The 15,900-nt window shown below is 40.2% G+C and overlaps 1 protein-coding gene across 5 annotated transcripts; it reads right to left on the reverse strand.

Moving 5' to 3' along the window:
* Positions 1 to 384: 384 nt before the first annotated feature.
* Positions 385 to 15,792, reverse strand: wipf1b (WAS/WASL interacting protein family, member 1b). Of its 5 annotated transcripts, none has more exons than XM_084425322.1 (9): positions 15,681 to 15,792; positions 15,350 to 15,426; positions 7,415 to 7,500; positions 6,028 to 6,157; positions 5,613 to 5,765; positions 4,529 to 5,278; positions 4,231 to 4,443; positions 2,975 to 3,088; positions 385 to 2,795 (listed from the first exon to the last, which is right to left on the reverse strand). In XM_084425322.1, exons 3-9 carry the CDS (start codon positions 7,463 to 7,465, stop codon positions 2,743 to 2,745), a joined length of 1,464 nt encoding a protein of 487 aa, XP_084281448.1. In that variant the 5' UTR covers positions 7,466 to 7,500; positions 15,350 to 15,426; positions 15,681 to 15,792; the 3' UTR covers positions 385 to 2,742. The 5 variants fall into 5 exon arrangements, 4 of the variants coding, with proteins under 4 accessions (XP_084281448.1, XP_084281449.1, XP_084281451.1 ...); XM_084425323.1 differs by having other exon boundaries at positions 15,350 to 15,423; positions 15,681 to 15,699; XR_014629373.1 differs by lacking the exon at positions 15,681 to 15,792 and having other exon boundaries at positions 2,975 to 3,872; positions 4,041 to 4,443; positions 15,350 to 15,554.
* Positions 15,793 to 15,900: the final 108 nt, after the last annotated feature.

The raw sequence follows: 15,900 nt of genomic DNA on the forward strand, positions 1-15,900 counted from the left end.
AGCCTATTACGTCGTCAAACCTCGCCTTAAACTCGTCTGGTCATTTCGCTGATTGGTGGAAATGTAGACAATATACTGACGGTCGGAACACTCTCGTGTGATTGGCCACCGTCATGCGCGCTAGTGGATGGGCGTCATATTGCCTCTAATATTAGTAAAGACGGAAAATGTCGGGAGACATCCACATCATGGTCTATTTTTCACTTTAAAACACAGTAGGTTTCCTTTCATTTATTTATTAATTTATGATAAATCAACAAAAATAAAATACAAGTGAACTGAAAATACAAAAAAACAAAAAGTTGCCCACTGAAAGCGCAACAAGAGCTTTATAAGAACTGAAAAGCACAGAAATGCACAATCATTTAAATGAAAAGCAAAATACAGCGTCTAGCGCATGTTTATTTAGAAAACAACATATTTTGGCACACCAGAATAGCAAAAGACTGTTTTTAAGAAAGTAAATACACAAATTAAACAACATATGTTGAACATATAAAGTACCACATTACGCATCTGGTCACAACACAATGTCATAAATGGGGTGCAAACAGAACATTCAAAAAAATTAGAGGCCGTAGTAGGCTATTACTAATAAGGTTGGTGGCAAATTGTTGTTTCTTTTTGGCTGTGCAATCATCTGTCTCCTCTCCGTCTAATTCAAGATGCTTCAGAGGTTATGCTGTTTTGCATACATCACTTAAGTGTAATTTTCATTTTAATGTTTCATTAGAAGACTTTTGCAACTCTTCTTTATGTAAACAAAAATAAGGCAGCATAAACCAAGCCATTACATTGACATTGTAATTCAAAGATTGATACACTTATTGATGATACTTTTAGTAAAGCGCTTTAGTCAAACCAAACAGTACACTTCCTGACAGGCACGTCTACATGTCTGAGAAACATACATAAGGCAACATAACACTGAGCTAATATCAACAAAACAAGCAAGTGCATACATATAGAATAAAATATAACACTTCTTAAACACAGTTTTGGCCTTTTGTCTTACTTCAACACAGATAGAATCCCATGATACATAGAAACACACTTGCATGGGATTTTAAGGCAAATCATTTTTCATTTAAAGATTAGCCCTATTCAACATCAGCTCTCAGACTTGTTTAAATGCGGGTTGACCTAAAGAGCCTTTAATAAAGGACATCCACATTTCCCCATAACCTCAGTCCTTTTTATTTTTACATCAGGCACTGCATATGTGAACAAATCTGGTGAAAGTACCATCCATACATGCTACAGGATTAACAGAGTCCTGACAGACTGCAGCTCTGCACACTGGAGAACATTCCACATTCTTTATAATGTGTTGGCCCTTATCACCACATACACATACAATGGTACTAAAGCAAACACATTCATTTAATTTCAGTCTGATACTGTTCTAGTCACCTTACAATCTACCTTTGAAACGTCAACGCTACATTCCTACTGTGTTGTATGAAAACAGGAAGGTAGGGGGTGCCAAAACTCACCAAAGTTACCAATGGTTTAAATTGATATTCACCCAAAAATGAAAATTCTGTCATTAATTACTCACCCTCATGTCAAGTCAAACACGCAAGACTTTCATTCATCTTCAGAACACAAATGAGGATCTTTTTTTATGAAATCTGAGAGCTTTCTGTCCCTCAATTGACAACTACCACTTTGAGGCTTCAAAAAGTTCATAGAGAGATCGTAAAACTAATCCATATGAATTGAGCGGTTTAGTCCAAATTTTCTGAAGAGACATGATCACTTTATATGATGAACAGATTGAATTTAGGCTTTTATTCAGATATAAACATTCATCAACCCACACATCAGTTGTGGTGGTAAACAGAAGCTCAAGGATGTTCGCTTGACATGTGAGAACCAATGAGGTTCATTCTTGTTTACGCACGTTTGAGCTTCCACAAGAGATTTGTTCTCGCGCATCAAGCAGGTTTGGTTGAACTTCTGTCGATGTTCACTGATCAATGTCTATGTGTGAATAAAAGACTAAATTAAATCTGTTCATCAAATAAAGCGATCGGGTCTCTACAGAAAAGACTACGCTCAATTCATTTTGATTAGTTTTACAATCTCTTTATAAACTCTTTGAAGCATCAAAGTGGTAGTTGCGTAGCTGTCAATGGAGGGACAGAAAGCTCTCAGATTTCAACCAAAAGATCTAAATTTGTGTTCCGAAGATGAACGAAAGTCTTACGGGTTTTGAACGACATGAGGGTAAGCAATTAATGACAATTTTAATTTTTGGGTGAACTATCCCTTTAATGAGAGGCATAAAACTGACTGTTGCATTCCTTCTTAAAATATAATTACATCGAGGAGTGTCTAGCAAACTCTGATGGAGTAGAAGTGACAGACAAACAACTGAAACATTCAACACTCTCCTAAAGGGCAATAAACTGCTGCAACGATTCATCTTGCTCAAAAAAAATCCTCAAAAATAAAGTCAAACGTAGCTGTAGTATCACTGTAGAGCTCTTTACTTGACATAGTCATAACAGCAAATATTTAATAATCTATAAAACAAAAAAACGAAATGCTATAAAATATATGTTTTCTATAATAGAACACCATGTGCTGTTTTTTATGGTTATTTTATACTTTTTTTGTTTTGTTGATATTTTAATGAACTACTCTGGTTGAAAAATATCAGAAACAGACAGTACCAGAGAAAACAAGATAACTGGGTAAAGGAAGGATTGTCAGGCCCTGAGAAAACGGTTTCTTTCACCTAGGTATGGGGGGGAGGGGAGGTGCACCTCGCTCTTTCTTTCCTGAACCTGAAACAGACAGGCAAAAGGCACATAAACAAATGGGTAAGACCATGATTGTGCTGAAAGAACTGAATGTTATTCAAAGTATTCATTGGCATGTGGAAGCGACAGCTGTGGGTCAGTTTTGTCTATGTGCATAGCAACAAAAACGCAAAAGATGAGAAAACGCGGCTGTGATTGGTTACCTCGGCTTTCGTTCCTGGCCAGTTTGCTAGGATAGGTCTTCTGACAGGGAATGTAGGGCTCTGGGGGTGGAAGGTCTGATACAGGTCGGAACGTGAAGCGTGATTCCCACTCATCTTGGAGAAATAAATCAAACGCACACACAATTAATCTGCAAATCCAAGTTACTTTCAGTGTTATTTAGAGCTAAATAGAAATAAATTGTAACTTCAAGGAATATGCTGGGATCAAAACACAATCTATAGACAGCATAGATGTGTGACATGCTGTCAGTTAAGCTGATAAAGTTCTTGGTGAGTTAAGCCCTGAAGTATACTTTGGCTTTCCACGTACATTAAGTGTGTATGCATACACTGTGCGTGATGTAAATTTCATCATCAGCATACATACATGCATACATAGTATGTACGCACGGAACATGCGCAGACAGGTTTTTTAACTTCATACTTTAAGCTCAGATCACACATGCACCTTGAATTTTTTTGCACTTATCGGTTTGTCCACAAGATGGCAACACCTCTGCTCCAGGCCTTTGTTTCATTATTAAAAAAAGAAACAGACTATGGAATAACAATTATGGAGGCCGAGAGAGCTCAACACGCTGCAACTGAAGAAAACACAGGCAAATAGAAAAAACACCAGCAAATTAAGAAAACATCATCAGACTGACAACACGTGTGCTGAAAATACAACGGAACCAAATACAGAAACGCGCTGCAAATACTTACAACACAACCAAATATAGAAAGGCTCTTCAAATAGCAAAGACCACAACGGAAATGTTTGAGAAGACCTCAACAAGTGATGAACCTGGCAGCAATAAAGGTTGCAATACTGGCCTATTACATTACATGGCCCCTTGAAATTAACAGTTTCGAGCAGGGGTGTCAAACTCAGTTCCTGGAGGGCCACAGCCCTGCAGAGTTTAGCTTCAACCCTAATTAAACACACCTGATCAGCTAATCAAGTCCTTCAGGCTTATTTGAAAACTGCAGGTGTGTGTGTGTTGAAGCAGGGTTGGAACAAAACTGTGTAGGGCTGTGGCCCTCCAGGAACTGAGTTTGACACCTGTGGTTTAGAGCGTGGTACTGTCATATGATGCCACCAGTAAACTGCCTACGGAATCTAGTGTGAAAGAACCTAACTAGTCTGCACAAAACCCAGATCCGAACAGCTTTGGGATGATTTAGAACACGGACTGCAAGCCAGACTCCAATGTTCTTGGTGAACTTAAGCAAGCATATGAATGTCACACTACCTATATTATGCCCTTGATTGTGGTAACCATTGCCCATAGGTGGGGGAGGAGGGGGCAGAGGTCCAGAGGAGGGTCTGTCTGGTGGGAGTGGTGGTCTACTGCCACCACGGTGAGGCTCCACACCTGGTCTGTTTGGTGGAGGAGGGGCTGGTGATGACCTCACACTTCCTCCTCCTCCTGGACGACCAGAAGGAGGTGGAGGTGGAAGAGGACCTGTGGACAAAAACACATTAATGATCAAATGATCAAACGGGTGATTTCCAAATCTTTCTGCAACAACTTGCCACTCCTCGTTTACCTGTTCGCCCTCCTGTATTCCTACCCAATGCAGGCGGTCTCTCAGAAGGAGGTGGAGGAAGGGGTCCGGATCGCCCAGGCGGAGGGGCAGGAGGATGCGTGCCAAGTGACAGGTTCCGTTCGGGAAGGCGTGGCGTATGCTCATCGGGAGAAAGCGAGCTTGGCCGTCCTGGCGGGAGTGGAGGTGCTGCACTTACAGGTGCCCGCAAAGAGGCGGGAGCAGGAGTCGGAGGAGGAGTTGGTTTATTAATTGCTGATGGAGGAGGTGGAGGGGGCGGGCTGTCCCGAGTGAGAGGCAAAGAACGATTTACAGGGGGAACAGGTGGAGGACGGTCATCACCTCGACCAGGTGCAGGGGGAGGAGGGGGTCGCCCAGCATGACCAACAGAGGGCGAAGGAATTGAAGGAGGACGACCAAATCCACCTGGCACCGGTGGAGGTGCAGGTTGCCGTCCAGGGGGGTTTGGAGGTGATGGTGTCGGGGCAGAACCCAAGCGGGGAGCCCCTGGAAGTGAGGGTGGTCCCCTGCTCTGTGTGCCACTCTGAAATGGCCGTGGGGCACTTGGAAGAGGTGGTGGAGGCCCTCCAGGTGTTTCAGGACGGGGTGGGGTCATCCGTGGGCGCGGGGGGTCAACGGATTCACTTCGTTGCATAGGCGGACGAGGGCCAGAGCCAGATCCTCCTCCAAAGGGCCGTGGACCAGTGCTACGAGCACCAGGTGGCAGAACTGGAGGCCTGACACAACTAGAGTCTGAAACAGAGACAATATAATATAATTGTGAAGTTCTTTTATATATATATATATACACACACCCTTTTCTGAATTTTATGAAGGAAATATTACATTGTGTTTCATAAATTGTATATTACAAATATTATTTAATGTCAAATTCTATATTGGAGCTTTTGTGTGACCACTAGAAAAAGTGATGAAACCGTCATGAGTTATAACATCAGCAACCATGTCGTTATCAGCCATAACATAATGGTGTTGGCCAAGATTTCTATATCAGTCAATCCCTAGTGAGGGTGAAGGAACCAGCCAGTACACAGAACACAATGTTTAAATATTTGTGCGTTCTCACCATCTCGAGTGGAGCGTAGCTTTGGCATGCCCCCCTGGAAGAGTCCTCCCAGACCACCTGGAGCTCCACCCCCACTCCCACCTCCAAACCCTCCCCCTCCGCCACCTCCTCCTCCAGGCCCACCTCCTCCTCCACCCCCACCACCTTTGGGTTCTGTCAAAACAAAGATGTGTTTAATATTTTGGACTGGAGAGCAAACCTGCAACAAGTAAGCGTTGCTACTTGCTACTCATATCATTTGTAAAAAAAAAAAAAGTTAGCCAATCATCACAAAGGTAATTTACATAGGAGTTTTAAAGGTACAGTAGAAAAGAAAACCTGTTTAAATATAGTTATACATTTTATAATTTATAACATTTAATTCTGGCTGTTTTGGTACAAGAACTTAGTAACTCCATAAGATGCAGGATCTTACTTTCGAATACGGGGGCACTACGGTCATTAGTAACCGTCTTCTTCAGCCTGGCTCCTTTGCTGATGTCCGACAGTAGAGCATTCCTGCCCTTCTCCTCCGATTTATTCAAGACAGGCTTCTCAATGTTTGCCTGTGAGCAAAAACAAGCATAGATATTTTCTGTAGAAATCATTAAAGGAACACTCCACCGTTTTTTGAAATAAGGCTTATTCACCTTCTTTCCTACATTTAGATAGGTGGGCAAATGCATTTTTGTCTCAGTGCATGCATTGTTTTAGTTTGACAGGGTCGGCCCTAGCTTAGCTTAGCATAATGAATGGAATCCTTTGTTGCCAGCTAGCATGTCATGAGTAAAAGTAATATATAAAATAAAAAAAACCCACCTAATTATCTCTAGTGGCCTGCGTTTTCACAACAAGTACAAATAGTGATGCAGATTAACACTAGGCGATTTCCTATGCAGATATTGACTTGGGACTATATTAGGGGGAAGCACAGGCGAAGCACTGCTACTTGGGTGCAGAGATATCACGCCCAAGTAGCAGTGCTTCGCCTGTGCTTCCCCTGTGCTTCCCCCTAATATAGTCCTTAATATATAAGTCAATATCTGCCTAGGAAATCGCCTAGTGTTAATCTGCATCACTATTTGTACTCGTTGTGAATACGCAGGCCACAAGAAGTAATTAGGTTGTTTTTTTTGTTTTTTTATATCACTTTTACTCAGGACATGCTAGCTGGCAACAAAGGATTCCATTCATTATGCCAAGCTAAGCTAGCGCTGACCCTGTCAAACTAAAACAATGCATGCACTGAGACAAAAATGCATTTGCCCACCTATCTAAATGTAGGAAAGAAGGTGAATAAGCCCTATTTCAAAAAACGGTGGAGTGTTCCTTTAAAACATTGATGCCTCATGCCTACTCCACTAAAATCTGGAATACACCACACAACATTTTCCCAGATTTTTGCCCCAATTTGCTGGCTGGAAAAGTTGATACTAGCTGATGAAAGTCAAATCCAGTCTGCAGATTTTAGGCAGCTGAGTTAACAGATTTGTTTGCAGAACAAATTGCGTAGTGTATGATGACCACAGACTCAAATTTGTTTAGCTTCAGACTATTATTTGATTCATCTGGAAGATATCAAACATGTTTGATATTTTGAGCCAGTTTTAAAACACACATTATTTTCATTTGTCATGCATCTCTTAGCAATGAGGAGCATGTTTCTGTATGAGTTTGTAGTGTTCAGAACGACTTGAAAGTCTGTTAGTGTGTGATCCTTGGTTGTTTAGTGTATAATGCCCAGTTTGTATCTGTAAAAGTCTCAGATCTTAAAAAGTTGCGTAGCGTATTCCAGTCCAGTATGCGTGTTTATTTGTGTCTACCTGAGAGAAGGTGGGGGGTGGGGGAGGGGGAGGTGGAGGAGGTACCGGCATGTTTTCTCCTTGGTGTCACCTCCTCTTACTGAGACCTGACAAAAAGACAGAAACTTTTTTTTTTTACTTAAAAATACTAAAAAATAAATAAATAATGATTTATTCAAAAAAAAATTTGTACTTTTTATTTTATGGTCGCACCATATGACATCATTAGAGCAATTAAATTTTAACTTTTCATTTAATGTAGCACAGAATTTAAGTTTTTCAAAACCATACGAAACCAACATGAATACAAAGTCTACATTTCTAAGATTGCTGGCACAAGTTTTCTAAACTAGATTAAAGTTGGCATGAAACAGAAGTTGCGATAGTCTTTCCTTCACTATTGTTATACATCTGAATGAAGCGGCTTCTCAAACAAGAAGAAATGTAGGGCATGACTTGATTTCGTCTATCGGGAATTGATGGATCATCAGAGAAACAAATTTAAAAAATATATATATATATAAAAAAATATATAAACACACACACACACACACACACACACAAATAATTTATAATAATAAATACTGCAATATTCTATAAAAAAAACATGATTTGTTCATTTTGATTTCATGGTGACACTTATATTTGTCATTAAGCCCATTATCTTTGACCTTGTATTGGTGCTTGAACACCATAAACAGGAAACCCAACTGTAGCACAATTAGCAACATCTGAAACTTCACCACACTTTTCAGGTTAAAAAGAAAAAGAAAAAAACAGCCTGAGCAATTCACCAAATCACTGCTACTAAACAGACCACATGCCCCTTTATAAAGTGGTCTCACATAGCCACAAAGTTTTGAATGGGTTTGCAAGTCTTGAAATACCCCATTGTGCTATACACCAAGATCCCTTGTTGTGCATGTGATGACAACGTGGGAAAAGCCATAACAAAAGAAGAAGGTAATTTCTGAGATGCAGAAAGCATACTGTAATAGACTAGTTCTCATAACACTCTCTCACATGCTCACATATACAACTAATACAGTGATAAATATCACATTCTTTCTTAATGCCAACATTTACAAACTGTTTTTTTCCACTGAATTCATGTGCAAGTTCGATGAAAGGACCTTTCTGCTGACTTCCGGAAGAGATCATAAACAGGAAGAGCTACAGCAATATACCTCTCACTTCTCATTCTCTCTTTCATAAACACACATCCACATGGGTTCATAATGTCCAGACAAAGATGGCTAAGAAACAATAAAAGGTTTAAATCCAGAAGTGTGAACACAGATGAGACTCAAAGAAAACAAGTGGACACACAAACATGGAAACATACTCACAAGCTCTTAAAACATCTGCTCTTTCATCATCAAGATCTCTAAAGGCATCTTACAAACAGCCACATCGCACTACTTCATTTCTCTCTCCTCCGCTCTTTCACTTCCTCTCTCACACCCTCTCCCTCTCTCTATTCAGAGGTAAGCAGACATCCGGTCAGTTTGGTTCACTGTGAAGTGAGCAAACCCTGATGCTGTGCACAAAAAAAAGGTAATCGTACAGTAGAACGCAGGCACGCATATCATTTTCATAAACAATTATGTGTATTTCAGTTTGGCTGATCATATCAGGACGAATAAGGGTGACACACTTGTTGACACTAAAATTCAGCCACTACTTGGAAATCCCAGAAGTGGAGTGTAGCAATCATTCATAATCACTTCTAGAATTGTCTGAGTTCCCCTATACCCCACAACTTTTTTGGGGGGGAATAATCATAGGATTTTAAAAGCTTAATTTTGCTTGGCTGTGGTTGGAAGGAAAAAAAGGTAAATGTAAAATGACCAAGCTGATGATTCTGCCAAATGGTTGCATTGGCAGTATACAAACTTACATACCTACCTACCCTTACAAAAATCAGTTAACTTAGGACTACAGGGTCGAACGCTACATCGCCTATTTATTATTAGATTTATAATATGTCACTGTACTTGAATATCTGTTTGTTTGAGAATCCTGACCAGGGGTGCTCTTCTCAAAAGAATCGTTTGCCAACTATGGTCACAAGTTCAGTCGTAACAACATAGTTCAAAGATTCAGTATTTCCTAAAACAATAGGAAACAGTATTTCCTAAGTTCCGAGTTCCAATGAACATTCATAAACAGCAGTGAAGGGGAACAAAAATAGTGAAGTACTGTAGGTAAAAAATGAACAGCTTTCTGGTGTTCATGTACACTCACCTAAAGGATTATTAGGAACACCATAGTAATACTGTGTTTGACCCCCTTTCGCCTTCAGAACTGCCTTAATTCTATGTGGCATTGATTCAACAAGGTGCTGAAAGCATTCTTTAGAAATGTTGGCCCATATTGATAGGATAGCATCTTGCAGTTGATGGAGATTTGTGGGATGCACATCCAGGGCACGAAGCTCCCGTTCCACCACATCCCAAAGATGCTCTATTGGGTTGAGATCTGGTGACTGTGGGGGCCATTTTAGTACAGTGAACTCATTGTCATGTTCAAGAAACCAATTTGAAATGATTCGAGCTTTGTGACATGGTGCATTATCCTGCTGGAAGTAGCCATCAGAGGACGGGTACATGGTGGTCATAAAGGGATGGACATGGTCAGAAACAATGCTCAGGTAGGCTGTGGCATTTAAACGATGCCCAATTGGCACTAAGGGGCCTAAAGTGTGCCAAGAAAACATCCCCACACCATTACACCACCACCACCAGCCTGCACAGTGGTAACAAGGCATGATGGATCCATGCTCTCATTCTGTTTACGCCAAATTCTGACTCTACCATCTGAATGTCTCAACAGAAATCGAGACTCAACAGACCACGCAACATTTTTCCAGTCTTCAACTGTCCAATTTTGGTGAGCTCGTGCAAATTGTAGCCTCTTTTTCCTATTTGTAGTGGAGATGAGTGGTACCCGGTGGGGTCTTCTGCTGTTGTAGCCCATCCGCCTCAAAGTTGTGCGTGTTGTGGCTTCACAAATGCTTTGCTGCATACCTCGGTTATAACGAGTGGTTATTTCAGTCAAAGTTGCTCTTCTATCAGCTTGAATCAGTCGGCCCATTCTCCTCTGACCTCTAGCATCAACAAGGCATTTTCGCCCACAGGACTGCCGCATACTGGATGTTTTTCCCTTTTCACACCATTCTTTGTAAACCCTAGAAATGGTTGTGCGTGAAAATCCCAGTAACTGAGCAGATTGTGAAATACTCAGACCGGCCCGTCTGGCACCAACAACCATGCCACGCTCAAAATTGCTTAAATCACCTTTCTTTCCCATTCTCACATTCAGTTTGGAGTTCAGGAGATTGTCTTGACCAGGACCACACCCCTAAATGCACTGAAGCAACTGCCATGTGATTGGTTGATTAGATAATTGCATTAATGAGAAATTGAACAGGTGTTCCTAATAATCCTTTAGGTGAGTGTAAATTAACTATAACAATCTCAAATCAATCAGTTAGCAAAAGTTATTCCTCCACCACCTTTGCGCAACGTCATTATTCATTTTGTGGTTGAATCAGGGTTGTTGAACAAAGATAGCAGTGCAGCTATGTTACTACAGTTTTGGGAAACAGTCGAGACTAACCAGTTAAATTCACCAGTGATGCAACATACTATGGTTGTTTAACAGCGAGTTAATTTGCTGTACAGGTAACACACCCCAGACAAACACAGCAACATTGACGCAAAAGCATGAGTTTGAGGCAGGGCTTTTTGATTTTATAACCAAAGGAGGCCTGTTTGAAAAGAGTGGGTGCTTCTCATTTCTTTTTGTGCATCCTCATTTCCTTTCCACGCTTCCTTTCCTCAGAAGGATACACCTGTGTATCTTCGCTTCGCTTCCACACAGCTTCCACACCCCTCGGCTGCGTCCGAAACCTTAGGCAGTTGACTTGTTGCCTCGCTGCCTGATGAAGGTACCTCACGAAACTGATTTCCGACAGACTTCTGGGGAAGCGTAACAGTTTAATGATCTACAGCAAAATAGAGCGAGCTTTGGTGAAAACTAAGAAAATATTAAATTACTACAATAGTAACTTCTCGCTAGACATGACATCATAGGTAGAAACCGTGATTAAAAATGTACATTTACAACTGACAACCAGCCGGAACTTTCAGATGTCTTATTATTTTTCTAGCTCAACTGTCACTGAATGGAAAGCACAGGATTGTGGGATATCAAAGGCAGCGAAGGATCCATCTATGCTTCCTTCAAAAATCGATCAGATGAAGGTATCTCAGGAGACAGGAATGGAAACTAACATTGCATTCGGACGTGCCTTGATGCCTTCCGACCTTGAAATGCGTTTTCCGAAGGCAGCATTTATCAGTTTTCGGATGCAGCCCTCGTTCCTCGTCTTCTCGAGGTGCAATTAGAGAATTGAAATGTCCTTCAAAATGGTTGAGTTCAATCGGTTTCCGGGTCACGGGCTGGAGGACGGTGGAAGCATCAATTTGAGTATTGAGAAGCACCCATTGTGTTCAACTTTTAGCTGCACCTCACCTAACCGATCGGAAAGATCTGCCGCTTATGATTTACGAGGGGTGCAAATTAGTGCAAAAAAGTAGAAATGACAGGGGAGAACGAACAAGAGGAAAGGGTATGAGAGGAGGATAAATGTAGTGAAGAAGAGATGAGAAGAGGTGCACAGTAAAAGTTTCCTGGAAACGGACTATATTTACATTCCAGTGTCTTGAGAGAGAGACTATGGAGAATGTGATGCTATATACACCCGACGGCTGCACTGTCCGGATGGTGCTCTACATCCAGCAGTCTGAAATGTCATGTCGAAAACAGGGACTTTGGCTAGACATTATGTTCTTTTTGGAATTAGTCTATGCCAAGTGTGTGTTTTAGTGTGCCACTGTCTTATGCAAGCCCATAATGCATTTCACCTCTGTAACGGTCAAGAGAGTCAACCCTGCATCCCAACTGGCATACTATGTGTTCTAAATAGTATGTGAGATTAGTGTGTCCCTCTGTAGCAGCTTGTTAACAACTGTGTACTTTATATTGAAGAGCAAAACATGAAAACAATTTTCTAAAAACCCAGAGGAAATTCCAGAAGTAACCCATGCCAAATTAGCCTTCCAGGTTGTCCTAGAAATTTTTCCATAGGGGAACTGATTTTGAACAATAACTTATAAACCTTAAAAGACATACTTGCATACTGTGAGCTATGAGGTTTGTTAATCAATGGTATATGCTATTTGTTCAATAATAACAGAGGAATTCCTGGTGAGAAACGAATTAACCCATGATTCTGCAGAGAAATTTCCCCAATCAGACAATCGAAACAAGCTAATTGTGTCAAAAGAACTCTTTATGGCCCACCCACTCCCATGAAGCCCTGCAAATGACGTTATAAGGACAGTATCCCCTACTCGCTCAAATTACTCAAATATTTGTAATTATATGCATATTTTGCAATAAACGTAAAATATGTTGTTTCTATATACCCTCATTAAATCAATAGTTTTTATTTATTTATCTCTCGTTTTTGATTTGTCATTCTCAACACTTCATAGTTCTTTATGTGAAAGTCACCATGAAATCACTTTTTTTTAATGGAATATTGAAGTATCTATTATAAATGATGTATCTGTGCACATCATTTTTTTATTCATGTGCCCTTGTAAACTTTAATCAAAATAATGTACAATAAGCAGTTTCACTTGGATATACGTGACAATAGGGAACAAAAAGACAACTTCTGCTTCATGCCGGCTTTACAGTCTTGTACCTTTGATGTTTTGTCCAATTTTCAAAGTTTGCAATGTTGTGATTCACCTCGTAGCTGGTTGGCTTGCTTCATGGCTTTACCAAAGACTTTAAAAAAATATATATAAAAAATATCTGTGGGAAAAATACTTCCGGAACCAAGGCAGCTGAAAAAGTTGGCTGGCACTCTATTGGGATGCAGCCAAAGACCCTGAATTATGGAATCCAAAAGTAAGGCCAATGTCAACAATTAAAGGTTAAATCCGAGATATCCAGACCTCTCTAAATAATGTTAACTCAAGTAAGAACTGAAGAGATGGTTGGAGTCATTCAACCACAACCTGCTACATCATACATGCAGAATCAGGCAGGAAGGGGCCACCCACAGAGAACCATGCATTAATTTATTTGAAAGTGTCAAGTCAAGTTGTAAAGCAGAATTTCAGTGATCTGCGCTTTGCAATGCTTGCTTACAATTCCACATCAAAAGCAAAAAAGCAGCTTACGAATGCTCAGCAAGCATAATGTGAGCATGTTCCAGCAAATAATGTGCCCACTGTCTCTTATTCTGTCTTTCCATCACTTTATTGTCCACTTCCTTTCTGAAACTCAGCATAATGTTGACACCTCTGGCTACATGCAAGCCTGTAGCTAATGAATGATCTCAGATCCCGTCACATGATTTCTGACTCTCTTTGAATGGCTGGTTAGATAGAACACTAAACCACCAGAGAAGAGAGAAGTAGAAGTTATGACAATCATAGAGAGGAAGTTAATGTAGAGAAAGAACTATATTTGTGTGACTTATGAAGCCTAAAATGACTCGTTCCTACTTAAGTTCTCACTAAAAACTGCGCACCTAAATTCACAGCCTCAACAGCAACTCACTGTGATTTTAAACAGTGGCTTAATAGTGTCACATTTCACACTTGCTTAAAACCACATGAAAAAAAATCAAGAGCATGGCCTGACATTGACATCAGCAGTCATAGTCTAATAAAAGTCTTTAATGCAAGAAAGAAATCTCACTTGAAAGCTACATTTCGCAGCTTTTCAATGATCAAAGCTACTGTGCTTGAAAAACTTTGGGACATTGACAGCGCAAAATAATGTGGTCTTTAATTCACAAGAAGAAAGGAATAAAAAAAAAAACTGAAAGAAAAAAAAGGAAGGGGAAGAGCATATGACTTGCATTGTATCTCACTGTGGAGACCCCATGGCCTTTCAATTAGAAACACATGCTCACAGAAGTCCGACTCATGTCCACGAATCGATTCTTTTGAACAGTTCATTTTTTAAAGAACCGGTTACCAAAAAAAACGATTCGACTATTCTTTTGTCATGCTGTATGTGGTTTCTAACTTTCTTTACAAACTTACATTTATTTATTTTACATTCATTTTTAATTTCGATTAAATTTGTAGCCTATTAATAAGGTGGTTGGATGATTCAGCGCACAAAAGTCATTATTTAGCTTAATAAAATGTTATTTACATTACACAAAATTAAAACTAATTTACCTCCGTTGGCTGAAAACGTTTCTCCACGTTTTTATAAAATGGTTTAAAACCAACTTGTAGCCTACGTGTTTTGATCAAACTTTCATGCAAGTTGAAAAACTATTTCCAGTTATTTGTAACTTCTCTGATATTCCTCAATTACAGCAACTTATCACCCTATAAGTGAAATCCAAAGCTCACTCCAAATATTGCTCTTATAACGGTTCTTGGGAATCGAGCCGAGCATTGGTGAACAAATCGCTCGGCCCGATTTTAACCGATTCACTGAAAAGATCCGGCTCAAAAAAAACAACAACGAGTCTTTCACTAATCAGAAACCGTCTGCACCAACAGCAACAACCAGATTTGGAATAATTGTGAAATGACAATGGTCCTTCATAAAAACCAGTGGAATTTGGTTGAAAGATAAAACTTTAGATTTGTTGTGTCTCTAAAGAAAAAAATGTTTCTTATTTTCCCTGCCACATATACACGCTCAAACTGGCAACCCTGTGGGGAGACTTCCTCTAAAAGTTGGCAACGTTTGTGCTTTTGTGGATGAAAAAAACTTAAAACTTAATAAAAACCCACACAATACTTGCAAGTTTGCGACAATAAATAAATCACGGCGAGATCAAATCATAAATTAGATCTAAATCGCGCGTTTTTAGAAAGCAACATGCAGCATGTAAACACTCACCGGTGGTTTGCGTATTTTTCTCCGCGTCCTCCGCTTACGAAACAAATGCAGCAACGATCATCATCATGAAGCATCTACTACACAAACACAGAGGAACTCAAGTTTTGGGCCACTCCTTCATGGCAGAAAACACTCACAACTTCTCCCCACTGTTTCCGCCCAGCGCGTGCAGCCTACAACCCCATCATATTCAATGGAATAACATTATCGCTTCAATACTGCATGCAACAATTCAGTAGCCTAGTCTCATCAGTATCACATCTCTTTGGATGAGGGAAGTACAGCTCAATGTTTAGAAAAAAATGGGGTATCTTGAAAATTGTGTCTTTACCCAGTTTTTCTTCCTCCACCAACACAACAGACTCTCTTCGTTTTCTTTATCCGGGACATTCGTCTGTGATGCAACGTTTCCAGATGTGTGCGACTGCCTCGAGCTGAGCGCAAACAAACATCTGTCAAACTCTGTAGACTGTGTAATAGCTGAGCTCTGTGTAAATGTGGAAGTAACAGACATGTCAATCAGATTAAAATAGATAACCTCTAAATGTACT

The sequence above is a fragment of the Rutilus rutilus genome, assembly GCF_951802725.1.
Source record: "Rutilus rutilus genome assembly, chromosome: 12".
NCBI lineage: Eukaryota > Metazoa > Chordata > Actinopteri > Cypriniformes > Leuciscidae > Rutilus > Rutilus rutilus.